This window comes from Bos indicus, chromosome 5 (assembly GCF_029378745.1).
Source record: "Bos indicus isolate NIAB-ARS_2022 breed Sahiwal x Tharparkar chromosome 5, NIAB-ARS_B.indTharparkar_mat_pri_1.0, whole genome shotgun sequence".
Taxonomy (NCBI): domain Eukaryota; kingdom Metazoa; phylum Chordata; class Mammalia; order Artiodactyla; family Bovidae; genus Bos; species Bos indicus.
Window position 1 is genome coordinate 71,892,401 of NC_091764.1, and position 22,270 is coordinate 71,914,670.

At 45.3% G+C, this 22,270-nt stretch overlaps 1 protein-coding gene across 6 annotated transcripts in view; it reads right to left on the reverse strand.

Annotated features, from left to right (window-relative positions):
- The window catches only part of LARGE1 (LARGE xylosyl- and glucuronyltransferase 1), a 609,153-nt gene that overhangs the window by 48,713 nt on the left and 538,170 nt on the right, over nt 1–22,270 (reverse strand). For all 6 annotated transcript variants that reach the window (XM_019961264.2, XM_070788583.1, XM_070788584.1 and 3 more), the window contains one exon: nt 8,576–8,731. In XM_019961264.2, the coding sequence (XP_019816823.1) occupies nt 8,576–8,731 (156 nt within the window). The remainder of the gene's footprint in view (nt 1–8,575; nt 8,732–22,270) is intronic.

Genomic DNA, 22,270 nt, shown 5'->3' on the forward strand with positions numbered 1-22,270 from the left:
GTTTTCTGATTTTTAAGTACAGGGATCCTTCCAGAGCACCACAAATACTTTAAGACAAGGACTTGTAATAGTTAATTTGTTTGACAAAATTTATCGAGCCCATACCAGGCAGTCTTTTACAGGCATAAAGATATACTGATAAATGAAAGATAAACAGCCCCGCGATCCCCGAGCTTACATTCTAGTTGGAGAGATATAACCAAAAAAATAAATAAGTCCAGAATATAATCATTGATTGGTGATAAGAGCTGCAGAGAAAATGAGAAGCAAGAGCTCTGGGAGACGGGGAGCGGGGGTTGGGGAAGGTATGACAACTTTAGATTGGGGAGTGTTTTCAGTCGTTGAAAAATGACCACTCAGCTTGACACCAGTTCCAGAGCTGAAGCCAACCTATCCTCTGAATTCCATTCTCTGAGCCTCCTTTTCCTCCTCTAAAAAGTAATGCTAATAATAACCACCTTGCAGGCTCATAAAAGAGTAAGAAAAATGATACACACTAAAAGGTGCTAGGAGAATCACTGAATGACTTGTAGTTCCTCTTATGTTAATTATGTATGTCTTTCTGGGGCTTCCCTGGAGGCTAGGTGGTAAAAAACCTGCCTGCCAAGCAGGAGTTGCAGGTTTGATCCCTGAGTCAGAAAGATCCCCTGGAGAAGGAAAGGGCAACCAGCCCACTACAGTATTCTTGCCTGGGAAATTCTATGAGCAGAGGAGCCTGGCAGTCCACGGGGCTGCAAGAGTCTGACATGACTTCGTGACTAAACAACAACAATATATTTTTTTGGCCATGTCATATGGCATGCAGAACTTCCCCAAACAGGGATTGAACCCATGTCTTCTGCAGTGGAAGCACGGAGTCTTAACCACTGGACCACCAGGGCAGTCCATCTTCTGTTAATTTTAAATAGGGATCTACATTCACTTGAGAAGCATGGCTTCAAAGTCAGGCAACCTGGTTTCCAATAACGGCCCCACCATGTAGGAGCTGCTTGACTTTGAGCACGTAACTCATCTCTGAGCTTTCTTCTCTGTGAAATGTGACTTGTTAATGCCTCCCTCCCTTGATTGTGGTGAAGAAGAAAGTTGCATTTCCTCTTTACTTTCTCTGCAGGAAATCTCTAATTGTCAAAGGCCAGAAGAAACAGAGAAAGCTCTTTGAGCAGCACAGAGAGCACTTCCAAGGCAGGAGAGAACACAGTGACTAAGGCATAGGGCGTGGATGCCCCAGTAGGCTTCGGCATCTCGTGTCATCACTGGGAAACTGTTACTGGTTCACTGGCGTGCTGTCTTGGGGAGGATTCTGAGTCTGGGGCTGACCCCAGATGGCTGAGTGAGGTCATCAATTAGTGACGCCTGCTGTGGGCATGGGATAAGAAAGTTCTAAGCTGGGGGCTTCCCTAGCGGCTCAGTAGTAAAGAATCTGCCCGCTAATGCAGGAGACACAGGTTTGATCCCCAGTCAGGGAAGATCCCACGTGCCATGGAGCAACTAAGCCTGTGTACAACTATTGAGCCCGTACTCTAGAGCCCGGGAGCCGAAATTACAGAGCCCATGTGCCACAACTACTGAAGCCCACATGGCCTAGAGCCTGAGCTCCACAACAAGAAAAGCCATTGCAATGAGAAGCCTGCACACCGCAACTAGAGAGTAGCCCCTGCTCAGGGCAACCAGAGGAAAGTCCAAGCAGCAGTGAAGCCCCAGCAAAGCCAAAATAAAGAAAGAAATGAAAGAAAACTCTGTTTGCTGACACTGTCTATTGACTTACAATTACATATAAATGTGAAAACTCAGTGATGTCCGGTCTTGTTTTTTTTCCCATGCCTTGGATGTTATGTTTCATAATTTAACTTCTAACATGACAGTAGATAATTATTTTACCATTGGACTTTGACTATTGGATTCCCGTTTTTTTTTGGCTGCTAGAGGAAGGATGCACAGGGTGGTGAGCCCAGAAAGGGCTATTCTGAAGCTGATGAACTGAAAGTGACAGCTGTCAGAATGAAATCTGCAGAACAAGCAGCAAACAGTCCGAGGCCATTTCCTGCCAGGATAAACAGCATCTTCCCTCCTCTGGCCAATTCCTGCCCCTTCAGCCCACTCAGTGCAACCTTAGTCACTGCAAATTGTAAATTGAGTTTGGTACACTTTGGTTACTGAGGAAGGGCATGTACTTCCCATCCAAATTGGAAAGTATAAAACATCTATAACAATGTATATTTTAATGGCCTTGCATTTAAAAAGGTGAGTTTCTTTTATCTGAAAAAAAATCCCTGAGGTGGAGCAGGGCACTCTTGATGATAAAAGCAGCCTGCTATAAATACAGTGCCTGGGGGAGAGTTACATGTTTCTGGATAACACATTGTATGGAAGCGACACTATCTGCCCCATTGTTGGGGACCACAGGGGGTGTCCTTATTTTTCACTGCTCCAAAGGACAGCACTCAGATTAATGGATTATTTCCAGAAGCGGGGATTTCAACTCAACATGAGGAAGAATGGGTTAGCATCTGGAGCCTTCTAACAGTGCAGTAAGCTGTTGGAGATGGTGGGCTCCCTGTCTTTGGGAAGATCCCAGCAGAAGCCAGATGTGAGCCTGTTAGGGATGCTGTAGAAGGATTTTTGCATGGATTAGGGGGTGGAGAATATCCATGATTATCCAGCTGTGTTCTGAGGAGTCCCAGGGTTTCTTGCCTATGCTTGAGGGGCTGGGTTGCTGAGGAAAGGGGAGAGAAATGCTAATATATAAAATTCTAGCCTTCATTGCGACTTCAATCAAATTATAGTAACTAAGGCCAAGTGAATGCTTATTGTATTACACAGATTAATTTACTGGTTCCAGGAAGAGATGCCCAGACAAACTACACAGGAGTGACTGTGTCCCATTAGCTACACCACACGAGGAGCCTGAACTCTTCCAAACAAAATCATCTTGCTTTGGATCAAGTACCTCAGAGGCTGGAAGATGGGGTCTGCTGCTTACTGAAGGGCTGAATCCCCAACTTCCTGAATTTATGCTCCTTCCCTCCTACTTCTCCTTTTTCCTTTCTCTTTCCCTCTTTCTTTCTGGCACTGAGACCAACCAAATGGCCTCTTCCTTCCTACCCAAATTCTCTTAATTGCAGGGAAATCTACCTGGGATTGTTTGAACCAGAGCAAATGTGACAGTCCCCACCCATGCTTTATACACAGAGATATAGGTCCATCTCTCTACTAGGCCTTCCTAGGAAAAAAAAATCTTAAAGATCCCACACCCATTTGTATAACAACAGATTATGATCAGGCAGGTGGTTTGTAAAAAACCCCATCTCAATGAATATTGTGTTCTGGGTCCTAAGCCCTATTTTTGGTGATTTAACATAAATTATCTGTGAGACACTATGACAAAGGCATCATTGCCTGCAGTTACTTACCAGAGGATGAACCCGAGGCTCAGAGCATCCATGTGACCTCTCCAAGGTTCCTGTGTCTACTGAATGAGCAGCCTGGAATGACCAGGAAGCTTATCATCATCGCTTTCTCCATGAAGGAACAATAATGACACAAAATGAACTTGCGCAGTGCCCTGTGTGCATGCTGGCTTTGCTAGAGGCAGAGTGCCATGCTCCTGTTCCCCTCTGGTCCCTACTGACCATGCTGCTCCCTCCACACCTTCTCACTCCTCCTTAGTCATCCCTTGAATCTCACCTCTTCCAGGAAGTCTTCCCTGACGCACCTTCTCTCCTCTTCTTGTGCGCTCTCAAAGCACCACCCTGTCCTGGCACTTCTCACACTGATGACAGCCTCCTGCCTGTCCGCACCCCTCAACAGACAAGCACTGTGAGAGTCGGGCTTCGATCTGCACTGCTGCCCCAGATCACTGGCCCTGTGGCTGATGACTATTTGAATGACTATCTGCCGAGTGGATGAACGTGTCTTGAGACTTGGCGCCTGCCACTGGAGCCCTTTCCCACCTGGGATCCGCAGTCCAATGGAGAGGTCCCTGACTTCCTCTCTTTAGGAGGACCACTATCAGTACGCTTCTCACGGCTCCAATGACCTCTTCCCAGAACTGAGAGCAGTCGGCTTTGGGCCAGATCCAAGGTCTTACCCTTTCCCTCTGGCAGTGTTTGCAAATAACACTGGGCAGGCGGCAAGGGACCAGGGGTGCAGAGATGTGTTTCCAGGCTGTATGTTACAGACTCCTGCTCTAGCCCCCTTCACTTTGGGCTGGCCGGGCCGAAGGCAGCTGACTGCAACAGGGCCCAGGGACCTGCCGCCTCGGTTTATGGGTACTGGCTGCACTTGCTCCCCTGTTCTCAGTGCCCAGAAAACACTCCAGCTGTCTTTGTCCCCACTGCCACTGCCTCTGCTCAGAGCCCCACCGCCATCTTTTTTGCCTGGGATGCAGCAATGGCCTCTACCTAGGTTCCCTGCTTCTAGTCTAGACCCTTCCATTCTATTCTCCACCCAGAGAAACTTTTCTCAAATGTAAACCTGACCATGTTTGAAGCCCTCTGGGGACTCTTCACGGCCAACAGTATTCAATTTAAATGCCCAAGCATAGCCAAGGCCCCACAAGGGTCAGCTTCATTCTCTGCCCTTCTCCCGATTCGCCTCTGCTCCAGTAGAGAAACCACCAGCATGTCCTTTGCGAACTCTCTACTTGGCTCTTCAGGTCTGGTCCTTCATTCTGCTCTTTTTGTAAATATTTATTGAGTGTTCATTATGTGCTTGCTGCTCTGCTGGGGTGAATGGTACAGGTAGAGTGTCTAACAGTCTTATACTTGGGGGAAAAAGACGGAAAAAATGACATGAATAAAGTAATTGTGGACAGCATGTATGTGCCAATGAAAAGAAAATAGGGCACCTCACAGAGATTGAGGTAAAGGGTTACCTGAGGCTGGGACAGGCCGGGTGTGCCAGGAATTGAAAAGCAAGTGCAAAGGCCCTGAGGAGGGTGGGGGAGCCTGGGATGGTGGAAGGAACACAAAGGTGGTGGGTGCGGGCTCAGTGTCAAGGGGAGAGTTTTGGGGGGGACAGGTGGGGTGAGCCTTAGAGAAGGCCGCTCTCCCCACACCCAGGCAGACTGTCCTCTCACCGTCTCTGACACTGTCACATGGTGAGCTCCATCTCCAGGGCCTGGAGCAGCCTCTAATTTCAACCGTGGTGCCCTGCATGGCACCTGGCAGGTGGCCAGCTCTCATAAGTGCTTATTCACCAAGTAAATGCAGCCACAGATTCCAAGAAGGACCACGGAAGATTTCTCCCCTCTGATGATCCACCAGGGGAGACTGGTGTAGGAAGGGCTGGTGAGTCACTGTTAAAGGCAGTTCCACTTCGTAAGGCATTGAGCAGCACACCACGGGAACTCATCCCTACAGAGATTAATGGATGACATCACCCTGCAAGGCTTTGTATTTGAGCCTCTTCCATGGAGGAAAGAAAAAAAAAAAAAAAAAAGGGAGCAGGAGAACAGTTTATATTTAATGTTTGGGGGAAAAGTGCTGAATGGGCACTCAAATATTGATGATGATAACAAATTCTGACTTGAGTGAAAAGAACGGAAGGAAAACCCAGAATAACACAGTGTCTGTGGAGACCTCTAAGGGCGTCCCAGAGTCTGAGATGGAGGTCAAGAGCTTAATGGGTTTGTTTCCTCTCTGGTGAGTGGAAAAGAAGGGCAGAGGCTGAGGAAGGCACGGAGGGTGACTAGAGAAAGGCTGGAGATTGAGGGGATGATGCTGTGACCTGGGGGTAAGTGACAGAGAGCAAGAGTGGCCGTGCTACTGGTCATCCTGATAAAGGGCCAGGTAGGTGTATGCTGGCAGAGCTTCCTGCTCTGCCCCACCCCTCGCCCCCACCTGCACTAGAGCCTAAAAGAATCCTCCTGACATCCAAGAATACAAACAACACTTCCAGCATCCTTCCAGCCTGCCTCCTGCTTCCCCGCTGCTCGGCATCTCCTGCTCTCCACCTTTCCTATCAGCCCCTGGGCAAACGGTCCATCCTTCCAGTCCTCACAGCAAACCTGCCCGGCCTCAGAACATCCGTGCCAGCACCTTCATCCACCTGGAATACGCTTCCTTTGCTGTTCTTTTCCTCTTTCCAGCCTTTACTGCAGTATGTGTATGTTTAGTCACTCAGTCGTGTCCGACTCTTTGTGACCTTTGAACTATAGCCTGCCAGGCTCCTGTCCATGGGGTTTTCCAGGCAAGAATACTGAAGTGGGCTGCTCTTTCCTCATCCAGGGTATCTTTCCGACCCAGGGATCAAACCCACATCTCCTGTGTCTCCTGCATTGCAGGTGGATTCTTTACCCACTGAGCCATCAGGGAAGGCTTACTGCAGTATAGTTGGCATACAAAAAATGACACATAATTAAAACAATCTAGTGAGTTTGGCTATATTTATGTACCCATGCTACTATGACCACGTTTAAGGTATTAAAGATAACTATCGCCTCCAAAACTTGCTTGGTTTTTCCTTTGTGTGTGTGTGTGTGTGTGTGTGTGTGTGTGTGTGTGGTAAGATCACTTAACGTGAAGTCTACACTCTTAAATATATTTGTAGAGGGCATCTCTGGAACTAACTGCACCTTTATAGCCCCTGAACATCAACTCCTCATGACTCCCTCTCCCCAGTTCCTGGTAGCCACCATTCTGTTGTCAGCATCAATACGTGGAACTAGTTCAGAAGCCTCATATTGAGAACTTGTGCAGTATTTGTCCTTCTGTGACTGAGTCATTTCATTAGCACAATGTCTTCCAGGTTCATCCATGTTGTCACAAATGATAAGACTGGCCTCATTTTTAAAGTGGAACAATATTCATTGTGTATGTACATCCTGCCTTTTCCTTATCCATTTACCTGTCAATGGATACTTAGGTTACTTCCATAGCTTGGTTATTAAGAATACTGCTACACTGAACATGGAAATGAAGATACTGCTCCAGGAACCTGATTTCAATTCACTTTCGGGCATATGCCCAGAAGTAGGACTGCTGGATTATATGACAGTTCTACTATTATTATGATTATTTGAGGACCCTCCATACTGTTTTCCATAGCAGCTACACCATTTTACATTCTACCGACAGTGGACAAGGTTTCAACCTCTCTGCGTCTTTGCCAACTCTTATTATCTTTTGTTACCAGCCTTCCTGACAGGTGTGAGGAGGTGCCGCCCCCTTGTGTGACTCTGACTTGTATGCCCCTGATCCTGTGCTCTTCCACAGCTGTCTCTTTCTTGAATTTGAGTCTCAGATAAAATGTCACCTCCTCAGAAGTCCTCCTTGACTTCATATGTCATTATGTAACACGTGCCACTGGCTGATAATTTTTCCTGATAGCTCGTCTAGTCATTGTGTCTTCCCTACGAAAATATTAATATCAGCACCATGAGAGCAGGGATCATTGTCCTGTGAATGAATCCTCAGTGCTCAGAATAAGGCCTTCAATAAATGTTTGTTGACTGATTGAATGAACCAGTTACTCATGTGTTGAATACTAAGGGTCAAGGAAAGGACAGGGAGCAAATATTTATCAAGCATCTAACATAGGGCAAAGATTGAAGGCAGGAGGAGAAGGGGATGACAGAGGATGAGATGGTTGGATGGCATCAAGGACTCAATGGACATGAGTTTGAGCAAATTCCTGGAGATGGTGAAGGATAGGGAAGCCTGGCGTGCTGCAGTCCATGGGGTCACAAAGAGTTGGACACGACATAGCAACTCAACAACAACAGCAACGCAGTGCAGATGCTGACGGAGATGGATTACACATAGTCTCAGTCTCAGAATAGCCCTGTGACAGTTTTTATCTCTATGTGACAGATGAGGAAACTGAAGCACAGAGAGATTGAGTAACTTGCCTGAGATCACAGAAGTGGAAATCAGAAGGGATTAAAGCCCAACCAGGCCAAGCTGACCCCACACACCCTGCCTTTTCCACTATAGTAAGCTGCTTCCCCACATCCTGCTCCTCACAGCTTCAAATCAGTCTCAACTTTGCTTGTACGTGCTGTGGGACAATGAGCAAACTGCAAAACCTCTCTGTGTCTAAAATGTCTTCAACTCTAATTGGGGGGGAAAAAAAGGTTTCTATGAGCATCAAATAAGATATACAAAGAAATTATAAACAGTGAAGAAACAGGATAATAAAGTAGATGCCAGCTATGTCTGTGATCTAGCTATGAAGATATTTTGTGCCACCCCATGTACTGACCCTGAATCCTGGGTCTCCTATGTGGGTGTCTTGTCCACAAAGCCCTCAGAGTCCCCAGGTGTGCAGAGACCCTTTGCTTGTTGTTTCACTGAGTTTCTTCTAACACTGATCCCTCTGCTTGGTAGCTCCCTTCTGACTTCACCTGGTCTGGGCACGCGTATCCCCTCTGCATCCAGAGAGATGAGCGTGGAAGTGACCTACTGATGTGTCCCCACCCCCGCTCCACCGCCCTGTTCCCCACTCCAAGGGGGGGATGGCGCCTGGTTCCTCCTGGGCTTGCCCTGAGCCTGGCACAGAGCCAAGCACTGGCAGTCCTTGGCAGACCAGCAGAGAGGCCCCCCTGCCTGCATGGCCAAGCCCTGGGGCCACTCACGTTTTCACTGTTGACGTCAGCCTCACTGGGGCAGCCAAACAACTCCCGTCGCAGGAGGTTCCCATCATACTCCAGGAAGGTCAGGTAGAGGTTGCGGAAAAACTCCACGTGCTTGTTCTTTACCCGCAGCTTCTTGGGGGAGTTCCAGTGAATGACCTGGTGGGCAACAAAGACAGTCAGGCCAGGAGGACCTGTGCTTGTGGGAAGCATGGCTGGGCACTGGTCTAAGCACTATCTTGGGGCCTTCCCATCCATCCATCCATCCATCCACCCACCTGCCCATTCATTCATCCATCCATTCATCATTCAGCATTTATGGTCCAGGGGTTAAGAGCCAGGGTGCTGAAGCCAGACTGCCTGGAGTCAAATCCTGGCTCTGCTCTAGGTAGTGGTTTAATCTTGGGCAGATTGCTGAATCTCTCTGTGCCTCAGTTTCCTCATCTGTGAAACTGAATAGTGACAGCTCCAGCTGAGATCAGTCTTTTAAGCTTTTGCCTCTCAGCTCCAAACCTGTTTTGTGATGCTGAAGCCAGGGCTCTGCAAACTCTACTTCTGCTCTGCCAGCCACTTCCTATTCATGAGAGGGAGACAGTCAGGAGGGGGAGAAAGAAAGACTTGCCCGTTCCTTTTGCTTCCTGTCCCTATGTCCTTTCTCCATACCAGCTGTGGCACTTCCTTCCTTCAGCAGCAGCTAAACCCACTCTGCAGTTTTTCCAAAACTCAGCCCCCGCTTCATGGTCCTTTGTCCCCGCTGGGTGCTGCTGGCTCAGGAGTTGCCTGCAGACCCCACCTCAGAGTGTGGCTTCCAGGCCCGAGCTGGACTAATTTCCACCTCTTCCCTCTGTTCCTTCAGCTCCAGGGGTGGGAACTGCTTCTTGCAATTTTCTATTTTTGCTTTTATAGTTACCAAGTGAACTCTTTACATCTAGTTATCATTTTTAAAGATTAAATTCTCTGTTCAAATAATTGGTATGGTTTTTGCCTCCAGCCAGGACTGACGGATGCACTGTCTCCCAGAGCTGCTGGGAAAAATCAACTCATTAATACATGTAAAGCATGGAAGTACTGCCTGGCGTAGGATGAGTGCTCGGTACATGCAGGTTCTGACTATTAGGTGCCTACATTACACAGAGTTGGGAGATGGCAGAGGCCCCTGTTGGCAGTGCCCATCTGTGGCCTGCTGGGGAGATGGGTCCCCAGACAGCTAGTAGAAGGCAATCATGGAGGGAAGATCAAGAAGAAATGGCATCTCTGGAAGGTCAGAGAAGCATCTCTTAGAAGGAGACTTAGCCCTTGCCACAAGCTGGGGCTTGAAGGGTGAAAGAGGGGAGACTCTCTTGAGATATGCCCAATCGGGGCAGAAGGAGGTCCTGGGCCAGACATTAAAATAATTGCATGCGAGCTGGTGACACTCACACCCAGTGGGGATCATGTCTTTGCTGTGAAAGATGCCGGTGCTTGCCAAGTGCTGAGCCAGCAGGAAGGCTGATGGATGTGCATCTGACTCAGGAAACCTGAGCTTCTTCATCAGGGAGAAACTTTAACTAAGGGGAAGTCAGGGCCAGCCTGTGAGCCTCCCAACAAACAAATTGTAACTTCGCATTCACAAGCCTGCCGGAAACTCTGGAGACACCGTGTCCTTGCTCTAAACGAGCCCATCTGAATCCCACTGTCCATTGTACAAAGATGGTACTTTGACCTGCCCATAGTTCACAGCAGTCAGGGTGCAGAGCTGAGACACAAACCCAGCTCTGAACCCCAGACTCCAGGTTCCTGAGTGCTGTCGTGGTCTGTGTCAGTGGCTGAGAGTTCTACAGGTGTGGAGAGGGAAACCTGCAGAGGAGACGGTTTGCTCACAATCACGTGGTGAGCTTGGACCAGGCCAGGGCTGCGAAGAGGATACGGGCCTCCTGGTGCTCCCCCACTGCCTCCCACCCTCCACTTACTCCCGGCCATCTCTCATCCCATTATGCCTCATTCTGCTGTGTCTGCCCAGGGATCTAGATTTGTGTATCATCTAAGGCAAAATATGAGGTTATATAAAAAGCAGCAAAAGTTAAAGGAAGGTAGGGGGAGAAGATGGTGGGTCACTAGCAGGCCAAGGGGGTTTTAGAAAACCCTAGGAACTTGGCTTCACTAGTGGCTCAGACGGTAAAGAATCCGCCTGCAGTGCAGGAGATCTGGGTTCAATCTCTGGGTCAGGAAGATCTCCTGGAGAAAGGAATGGCTACCCACTCCAGTATTCTTGCTTGGAGAATCCCATGGACAATGGAGCCTAGTAGGTTGCAGTCCATGGGGTCCCAAAGAGTTGGATGTGTCTGAACGACTAAGCACGCATGAACCAGGCTGCCCTGTGATAGGTAAGTGCACTCAAAGTCTATTAATATATATTCAGATTTACCTTTGCCACCTAGGATTTAATCATCAGAACACAGAACACTCCATTCCCCTTTGCTAGGCTCTATAGAAGTAAGTAAAATATCTATTGTTTACCTAACACTGATTATATGCTAGGCATAGGCCAGGGCTGCTGGTGTGTGTGTGTGTGTAAACTTTCACATCAGTCCTCAAAACAACCTGGCAATTTTTTTCTGTTATCATTCCTATTTTACAGGCAATAATCCTGAGAGTCTCTCAGTAAGCAGCAAATCCTAATTCTAAATTGGGTCTTACTCCCAAATCTTTTTCTTTCTACCACATCATTCATTCATTCAAAAAAATATTAGAATGAGCAATAACTCTGTGTCAGGTACTGACAGGGTCTGTGACTGCAGTTCATGCATGTGCTAAGTCGCTTCAGTTGTGTCTGACTCTTTGTGACCCCATGGACTGTGGCTCTCCAGACTCCATGGGATTCTCCAGGCAAGAATACTGGAGTGGGCTGACATGCCCTCCTCCAGGGGAATCTTCCCAACCCAGGGATGGAACTCATGTTTCTTAGGTCTCCTGAATTGGCTGCAGTGATGTACTCAAAAGATCAAAGTTCTATTTCTGGAATTTACAACTGAGGGGAAGAGGCAGATATTACATAACCATCCATTAAGTATGACGTGTGCTTTTTAAAGAGATGGTAAAGAGAGGCTGTTGGTGGTCATTTTTGGGCTGGGTCACTGCAAGTTTAGAGAAACTAAGACACAGAGGGAGAAAGGGACTTGCCCAGAGTCACAGCAGAGGGAGAAGCAGGGCCCAGCTCTGCCTCCCAGGCCACTGCTCCTGCCACTAGTCATCAGCCTGCTTCTGAAACTCCGACTCAGGATGAGGATTTCTGATAATTCTGATCAGCACATGTCTGACTACTGAGAAATGTCATTTCCTGGTCCCTTGAGGGGCAGAATCACCCATCATCGCTAGCTCAGGGGCAGCAAGTTGGTGGTGTAGATGGTATACACTGACGAGCTTTCACCTATGAGAGAAACTGATGCTGGGAATGTGCCCCAAAAACATTTTTGCAAGTACTTCTGAGTCTCTGAAAACCGATCTTAACTTATTCTGCTTGCTGGGACACATTAGCACAGTAATAAAAATATTACTAATATTAGCAGCTAACATATATTGGATGCTTGCTATGTGCCAAGCACTGCTCTGGACACTTCACTTTTCATAGCTCATTGGTCCCTTACTTAATACTACAAGTGATATTCTCAAGATCCCATCTTACAGGTAAGGGAAGTTCAGCAAATCTCCCCGAGCCACATAGCTAGAGAGTGGGAGATGCAGGATTCGAACCCACAGAGGTAGAGACATTAAGAATCTCTCTCTCTCTCTTATTTCTCCCATGCGATCATCAAATGACTGATTACAGCAATGAATATGAGATCTTCAGATTACAGGATGAGAAACGATACCTGCTCTCCCCTCCTGAATGTAGAGACTGCACCCAAACCTGGAATACAAAGGCTGCAGGGTGACTTAGCGCTTCTTAGATACACAAGCTGAACCTCCAACTGAGAGGGAAGTTGAGGGGTGGCATCCACATTGCATGGCAGGTGGGCTGCAGAAGCTGCCAGGCACTAGGGGCCCCAGGGGTGTGATCTGATTGGATCTGAAAAGTCTGTAAAGGCTGAAAATATGTGCCGCCTTAGAGTCAGCCTGAGATAAGCCTGAGAAGTTGATGGAAACTGACTACTGTCCAGGAAACTTAAACAGTATCTGAGAAGACCCGGAAGTCAACGTGATTAAAGGAGAAACAAACTGTCACCCATCAAGGGTGCAGGAAAAGCATTTCAAAGATTGAAACAAGACCCTGGTACAAGGATAAGGCTATGGGAAGAGCGTAGCCAATACTTTGACTTCTGAAGTACTTGGGACCCACAAGTGAAAGCCTTGGTCACTCAGCTGTGTCTGACTGTGTGTGCACGTGGACTACAGCCTGCCAGGCTCCTCTGTCCATGGGATTCTTCAGGCAAGAATACTGGAGTGGGTTGCCATGCCCTCATCTTCCTGACCCAGGGATCAAACCTGGGTCTCCTGCATTTCAGGTGGATCCTTTACCATCTGAGGCACCAGGGAAGCCCTCTGGAACCCACAGGGCTCATAAAAATAATAGATGGTGCAAAACTGCTAAGAAATCAGAACCTGTGTCCAAATGCCAGGTAAATAAGAACACAGGGCTAATGTGTTCCAAATTACTGAGATAAAGAGTATTTGGAAAATGGGTCTCTGTCTCAAAACCTCCACTGACTTTCTTGGTTTACAGAATAACAACTATCCTCTTTAGATCGGCAGTGAAACCTGTTCCACTTAAAAATTACAACTCTAACTCCAGGAGAAAAGAACTTTCTGGTATTTCTTGAACATGTCTTCCATGACTCAGTGCCTTTGCATATGTCCCCCCGCCCCCAGAATATCCTTATTTCTTCTCTACCATACACAAGCCTGCTTATCCTTCATGGATGAGCTCATGTAATTCTCTCTTTGATGACTTTCTGTAATTCTCTCCTTGATGACTCATGTCAGAAGGTTGCCTCTGAGCAGTCTTTCTCTCTTCCCTATTTTTCATTCCTAACATTGATTTTGTTTGTAATTGCAATGTCCCTAGCCCCCGTGAGTGGCTCACGATTCATTCAAGATCCAGCTAATCATCATGATTCTACTCTGATTTCCCAGACTACCTTGCTGCTAGGGGAGGCCATGTGGCCCAGGATTGCTCAAAATGAGATGGCAAAGCATATATTTGATTTCTTAGTCATAAGGTTCAGATATCATTCTCCTACCTGCTCACCTTTCTGTTGTGAATAGAGATGTGAAGATTGGCACCATGACAGCCATTCTGTGACTGTGAGGTCAACACACTGCTAATCTACAAACCAATTCTACAGGTGCTTACACCAGAACTCTCAGGCAAGAAATTCAAACCCCCTATTTTATTTTTAGTCACTACAAATTGGGTTTTCTGATTTTCATTGTAAGCATTCGTAATATAACACCCAAGGCAGTTGTTGGGTCCTTCCTTAATGCTCTTATATTTAATTCTATTAGAGAACTCATTGCATGCTCTTGTAATTATTTATTTACATTCCTGCACCTGGTAGCATTGGCATAGGAATTTCTGAACCAGCAGGGACCATGACTTATTATTCTTTCTGAGTGCCATACAGCCTGCCAGGTAGTTAGTATTCAGTAGTTGCAATCTCATTCAAGAATGGAAATCATGATGATGACATTCTCAATAATCCTCATTTTCTGTCTGTCTACAGCAAATCAGTTATAAAAGCCCTATTCATGTGGGCTTTAGGATGGAGAAACACAATTCTCTTTTCTTCGTCTAAGGACCAAACAGCTTGCCATTTTCTCTTGAAGGAGTTTAAACTCCTCTGTTCTTCCCTTGTCTGGTATTTCAAGAAGGACAATGGTCTCACAAGTTCCTTTCCTTGTCATCTTGAGGATTATGATGCATGCTAGAAAAGAACAAGACACACACCTTATCCGAGTCCCAGCTCCAGCTCTTATCTGCAAGGTGGCTTGGACATGGCTGCCTAGTATCATGAAGATAGTCCCTCATCTATAAAAGGGACTAAAAGCAACTGCCTTTCAGTGTGTGGTCAAGACCAGGGCTGAGGGATTGATGGGCATGAAGGCATTTCACTTGTGTTTATTAAATTACAAAATAAACCTGGTTTTAGACTTCATGAAACAGCCACCTTATCAACTAGGAAGGCTGGATGAAAACAGGAAAGCAAAGAGGAATCAGCAATAAGACTTAAGAGGATAAACTGCAGGTTGAGGGAGCCAGGGGCAGAACGGTAGGATGCATGCAGACAACACAGCCCAGAGGAAGGTCCTCCTGGTAGAACCTCAAGAAGGGGCTATGCAGGAAGGCAGACACTCAGGTGGATTTAACTCCTTGGGCAGAGACTGGAGAGTGCTGAAAGGCAGGGGAGAGAGGCAAATGTTACCTTTGCTTTTCCCAACTCTGTCATCCAAACAACTTAACATATCTGCACCTCTATTTTCCAATCTGTTAAAAGGAATTATCAATAACAATACATGCTTCAGAGGACCAGTGAGACAAGAAATGGAAAGGTGTCCGCTGTGGAGCCTGAAACAGACCGGCACTCAGTGTGCAGGAGTCTCAGGAATATATGTGATCTGTCCCCATGGGATTGTCTTTAAAGTGATGCTGACCCTCAGGCTGTACTTAAACCTAGACCGTTGGTTCTGTGAATGCGAGACCTGCGTTTGCCCGTCTCCACACGCACAGTGGCAGTGTTTGGTCAGTGTTTCCTGACTGCCACGGAATCCACTTCCATTTCCTGCTCCCCAACCATCAACTGCTAAAGATTCTATTCCAGTTCTCTCCCTTCTCTTTTCTCATTCCTGACAAGTGCCAGGTAGCTGCTATTAAATAAAACGGTGTCCTTGATGCTCAAGACTACAAGCCACAGATCCTCTGTGACTCTCCTCCTCCTTTTACAAAGGTTCCTGTTGCTTCTCGGTTTTCACAAGTCCCAGAAAAAATTCTCCCCAGACAAAAATGCATCATTACCCAGGAAAGGGGAAGAAAGACCAAACTAGTGATTACTTAGCTCCCTCATCTGGAAAATGTAGACACTTAGGCCAGGGCATGCACCTGAGGCCTGTCTTACAGCTGATCATGTCTAGTCTGTCATATGTAACATTTCTCATTTTTCCCTGCCTGAGGTGGTAGAGGTTGAGGAGAGGCAAAAAAAAAAAAAAAAAAAAAAACAAACCAGGAAAGCAGATAGCTTTGAAAATACTCAGGGCTGGGAGGGTCGTAACTCTAAGAAGATTCAGTTATGTTCTCTAACATTCATCATGTTCAATGTTTTGTTTTGTTTGCTATAAAAATGGGAATACCAATCAACTTGAACTGGATTCTGTCTGGTCTATCTGAAGAATTCCAGATGGACCTCTGAGAGCCAGAAGTGGGAAAGTGATGCACTCAGCACAAGGATCTTCTGTGACGTTGCCTAACATGGCTTCTCTGCAATGACTCGACCTGTGGATGGGGACCTGCCCTATGTGTTCCCTGCAGAGGGAATTAATTACTAAAACTTTACACTAAGTCCCCTATATCCAAACATATGAACAAGAGCACGTGCATAAGTCCAACCAAGTTAGCATAGGCACCCAAATAACACAACTGGCTATATAGTACTGTAATAGGATTATAATACTTTCCACACAAATAATACATAAAAAACAAACAAACACAAAAAATAAAACATTTTTCATCTTACAGTACAGTACCTTGAAAAGTATAGCAGTGCCAACTACATCACTGCTGCTGTTAATGCTTACTTCTGGACATCCTGGGCTTGAAATAAAGATACTAAACTATTGTACTCTATACAGTGCTGTCAGTCAGTCAGTAGTCACTCAGTCATGTCTGACTCTTTGCGACCCCATGAACCATAGCATGCCAGACCTCCCTGTCCATCACCAACTCCTGGAGTTCACCCAAACTCATGTCCATTGAGTTGGTGATGCCATCCAACCATTTCATCCTCTGTCCTCCCCTTCTCCTCCAGCCCTCAATCTTTCCCAGCATCAGGGTCTTTTCAGATGAGTCAGTTCTTCACATCAGGTGGCCAAAGTATTGGAGCTTCAGCTTCAACGTCAGTCCTTCCAATGAACACCTGGGACTGATCTCCTTTTGGATGGACTGGTTGGATCTCCTTGCAGTCCAAGGGACTCTCAAGAGTCTTCTCCAACACCACAGCTCAAAAGCATTAATTCTTCGGTGCTCAGCTTTCCTTATAGTCCAACTCTCACATCCATACATGACTATTGGAAAAACCATGGCCTTGACTAGACGGACCTTTGTTGACAAATTAATGTCTCTGCTTTTCAATATGCTGTCTAGGTTGGTCATAACTTTCCTTCCAAGGAGTAAGTGTCTTTTAATTTCGTGGCTGCAATCACCATCTGCAGTGATTTTGGAGCCCCCAAAAATAAAGTTAGCCACTGTTTCCACTGTTTCCCCATCTATTCGCCATGAAGTGATGGGACCGGATGCCATGATCTTAGTTTTCTGAATGTTGAGCTTTAAGCCAACTTTTTCACTCTCCACTTTCACTTTCATCAAGAGGCTTTTTAGTTTCTCTTCACTTTCTGCCATAAGGGTGGTGTCATCTGCATATTTGAGGTTATTGATATTTCTCCCGGCAATCTTGATTCCAGCTTGTGTTTCTTCCAGTCCAGCATTTCTCATGATGTACTCTGCATATAAGTTAAATAAGCAGGGTGATAATATACAGCCTTGACGTACTCCTTTTCCTATTTGGAACCAGTCTGTTGTTCCATGTCCAGTTCTAACTGTTGCTTCCTGACCTGCATACAGGTTTCTCAAGAGGCAGGTCAGGTGCCTTGGTATTCCCATCTCTTTCAGAATTTTCCACAATTTATCATGATCTACACAGTCAAAGGCTTTGGCATAGTCAATAAAGCAGAAATAGATGTTTTTCTGGAACTTTGTTGCATATTCAATGATTCAGCAGATGTTGGCAATTTGATCTCTGGTTCCTCTGCCTTTTCTAAAACCAGCTTGAACATCAGGAAGTTCACAGTTCACATATTGCTGAAGCCTGGCTTGGAGAATTTTGAGCATTACATTACTAACATGTGAGATGAGTGCAATTGTGCAGTAGTTTGAGAATTCTTTGGGATTGGAATGAAAACTGACCTTTTCCAGTCCTGTGGCCACTTCTGTGTTTTTCAAATTTGCTGACATATTGAGTGCAGCACTTTCAAAGCATCATCTTTTAGGATTTGAAATAGCTCAGCTGGAACGCTATCACCTCCACTAGCTTTGTGCGTAGTGATGCTTCCTAAGGCCCACTTGACTTCGTATTCCAGGATGTCTGGCTCTAGGTGAGTGATCACACTATCGTGATTATCTGGGTCGTGGAGATCTTTTTTGTACAGTTCTTCTGTGTATTGTTGCCACCTCTTCTTAATATCTTCTGCTGTATAGTACTGTATACTGCATACGGTGTACTGCATACAGTGCTGTTCAGGACACAAAAGCACAGCCACTTGTAGAGGATGCACACATGTAACAATGTACATCAGACACATGAACTAACTTACAAGACTGGACATGCAAATGCATGTCCACATTGTTGAAAGTTTACAACTTGAAGGTTCGTCTGTAGAGGACTTACTGTACTCACTTTCAAAGAATCTGCACAGGGCCCTCCAGGGTGTCTCTGTTGATTTGAGGACAGGAAGACAGAAGGAAGTAGGTTCCACCTCCAGAGAGAGGTATGAAGTCTTTAGGTGAGGGATGCTATTAAGGCTGGTTGAGAAGCCAGTTTGGTAGAATGTTAGTAACACCCCCTGAGTCATTGCTTGGAGACTCCGAGAAGGCAGAGCTGGCTTCAGGATCCCAGCAGGCCTGGCTGTCGATTTTCTGTGTGCTCTGTGCTTTCCTTCACAGAACCAGACCTTGCTTTCTTCCGATGATTATAACAGGGCTACTGGTCAGGCTTGACCTGCCAGAGCAAGGGCATGCAACTCAAAGGGCATAACCAATGAGACATTCCAGACCATTCTCGGGCATGAGTCCCAGAAAGGGTCAACAGAGTTGCCCTGCAGGGGCACCGAGGGAGAGAGGGGTCTCTCTCTTCAATTTGAGATCCTGAGTACTAGTCATTTTTATATTTCCTTGCTTGGATTTCTTCACAGTGTTTTCCTGCCTGAAAGGACCAGTTTGATCATTTGTTTTCTTAGTTGATATCTGTATTCTGCACTGGAATATAAGCTTCGGAGAGCAGAGCCCCCACTGTCTGGTTCACCATGTATGATCAGTGCTCAGAACAGTGTCTGGTCCACAGCACACGTGCGATCCGTATTTGTTGAATGACGAAGCTCTACATACTAGCTGCGGAGGCTGCCGGAAGTCACCCTGCCAGGACAGAGGAGGCAGAGAGAGCAAGAAACAGAGAGAGGAGGAGAGGCAGGGAGGGCTCTGTCACTGGAGTGTCCGTGTCTCACTGTGTCAGTGCAGAGGGCAGGGTCCTGAACTCTCATGTTGAGATGTACTGGGAACAAATATGCCTGGCTAAGTGTATTACCAATCATACTAATATCTCTTTCAGTGCACTTATGAATATTACTTGATAATAACAATAATATTTAGCTAAAATAACTGTCACAAAATGAACAAAGGACTTAAAAAGAGTCCTGCATTATAACCCAAAGTACAAAATAAATCTATATGAGCCCATGGGGATATGACTTCATGATCTAAGAAATAAGTATAAATGCGGGAAAGAGACAAAACTCCTTGGAGAAGAACCCCAATGATATACGTAGATTCCACCCCCTCCCCAGGAAGCGGAGATCAATTTTCTCACTTCCAGTGTGGGGTAGGTATCATGACTCACTTCTGAAACAGGAAGAAGGAAAGGGAAACAGTAATTTACAGCAGAGAAGCCTGCCAAGGTGGTCCAGTGGCTAAGACTGCAGGGGGCTTGGGTTCGATCCTTGGTCAAGGAACTAGATCCCATATGCTGCAATTAAAGATCTCATATGCCACAACAAAGACCCAGCACAACCAAAAAAACCCACAAAGAATAAAATAAAATATTCAAAAAGAAAAAAAAAAAGGAAAAGGTGGTTATCAACCTTAGTGGTGCCACAGGTAGAGATGAGATTCCTTCAGACAGAATGTCATGAGGAGGGCATTTCACTTCTGAGACAGTCTTGCCAAAGACATACAACTTATCAGTCTGATCACGAGAGAATACACATTTGAGGGATATTTATAAACTACCTTATCAGTTCACACCTCCAAAGTATCAAGGTCAATCATCAAAGAAAAACAAAAAAAGACTGAGAAACTGTCAGAGACTAAATGAGACTATGGACATAAACGGTAGAACTGGTGAAATGAAGCTAACGCCTGAGGGTTTAGTAACAGCAACGCACCCATGTTGGTATGTCAGTTTTGACAAGTTGGCCATTGTTACATAAGATGTTGGCATCCCCAGTGGCTCAGCAGGTAAAGAATCTGCCTGCAATGCAAGAGACACAGCAGATGCGGGTTCTTTCTCTGGGTCAGGAAGATCCCCTGGAAAAGGAAATGGCAACCCACTCCAGTATTCTTGCCTGGGAAACTCCATGGACAGAGGAGCCTGGAGGGCTACAGCCTAGAGGACAGCAGAGTCACACACAACTGAACACACACACACAAGATATGAACATTAGGGAAAACTGGACTCTGCCTGCTACTTTCACATTTTTTCTTCAAGTCTAAAATTCTTCCAAATAAAAGTGTATATTAAAAACAAAAAAAGAGCTCTACAAAGGGACGACAGATTGAGCATACTAAGAACACAAGCATGTGACCAGCAAGAAAACAGCTGAGCTGATACTTCTGTTCCCAACACAAGCTCTTTCTTAGCTACATCTTCAAGTACAGCAATGCCTATCTAATTAGATCTGACAAGAAATTGGTTAAAGAAAAATTAAATCCTCAAGACTACTTCAAAAACAATTTACAACCATGATCGTTAAGGAAGAACTTCACCCCAAGTGTGTATTATGCCTTGAGATATTACTTAACATTAGTACAGAGATGCATGATTAGCAAGACATTTAAAAACAAAGCATGCAGAATATGAAGATAAGCCTTTATAAATTTTTGATGATGTTTTAAGTCTTCTGATAGCCAGTCTTGAACTTTGCCACATTCACCAAAACCCCATGAAAAGGGTTCTGCAGTCTCTTTGGAGATTTCATACATCAAAATGAAAGATAATAAAACCCAATAAGGAAAACACTTGTTTTTCCTGCCTTGGCAAAAATGGCTGGAAAAATACACAGAAGATAATCTGTTAACAAACGAAGTAAATTCCTTGGTCAGCAAATATTGTAGGAAGAGTCCTAGAAAACAGATGATGAAAGCGTGAAGAAACTAGTATTAGAACAAATTACATGGGAGATTCGCTATAGAGTTAAATCAAAGTACAGAGGATTCCAACATGCATCATCTTACGTTATTTGCAAGCTTCTGTTTAGAAAATGAAATACACAAAAAGCAACTCCCCAGTGAGTGCTACAGGAAAGATGTCCTGAGGACATTCTATTCTGCGCAGTGAATTCCTACTTCAATGATGATAATGTTTTATGGAGAGTGCATGTGTGGAATCACTGAAGGTACAGTTGCTTTAACTGGAATAACAAAAGGATTCTAAGAAAAGTTACAGAGGGAGTGCCCCTTACTGAATTCCTGTCCTGCACCACTGATGGGCAAGGTTGTAACAAAACACTGGAAGCCCGTGCGCATCAGTATTTTGGTACTATTATTAATAGATGGCGTCAATTTGGGTAACTATAAAGACTGAAGGTATCACAGACTTTTTCCAATACATTCTGATGACAAGCGAATGAGAATGAAACCCTCTGGCCAACGTAGAGCTTCACTAGTTAACTCATGGCAAAGGAAGTATAATAGATGGTATATGTAAAGATGATTCACACATTTTTGCTTTTATGAAAAAATGGTTGTTGGTGTTATGCTATCTCATGCTTTTGGAAAAAAAAAAATACGCCCCTGAATCTGACCTTCAATGTAAATGTGATGAATGTAAAAGTAACTCCTTTTATAAAGAATCTGTAACATAGATGGAGCTTTTAGAAATATATATTTGAAATTGTTTCCCTCTTTATATAGGGATTTTTAGGTAAAATGTTGTTCCCTATCAAACTCATCATTTCTCCATTCTTAAAAACTTCAGTGACTCATGTCCATAATTAACAAATACTGCTTAGTTGGTGCTCCACTCTCTCAAAATCATTCTCCTTCTAAATAGAGCCCAGTGTATCTGGGGAAGTGTTTCTTATGGTGGGCTTCTCAGGAAACTGTCTGAAAGGCATTCCACAGTCACAGTTCTGTGTGTTGACACAGAATATGTGGGGGAAAAAGGGGGGGGGGGTCCATAAAATTGGTCAGATTTCCCTGGTGCAAGATTTTATAATATGGCATTCGGAACAGTACATAGTATACAGAAATCCCCTCTCCCCAGGTCTCCTCTGTCTTAAAGAAAACCCATTAACTCAGAACTGTTTGGCCACATGCTCCACCAAGTTCTATATAGCAAGGCAAACTCTCCAAGGGTCATCACCTGGCTTCTAGGGTTGATGTTTCCAGGAATAAATGCATCTGAACTTTATCAGCTTTGTGTAACCAAGCCAGCAATGGATAACTTAATAACAATCAAAGGAGTT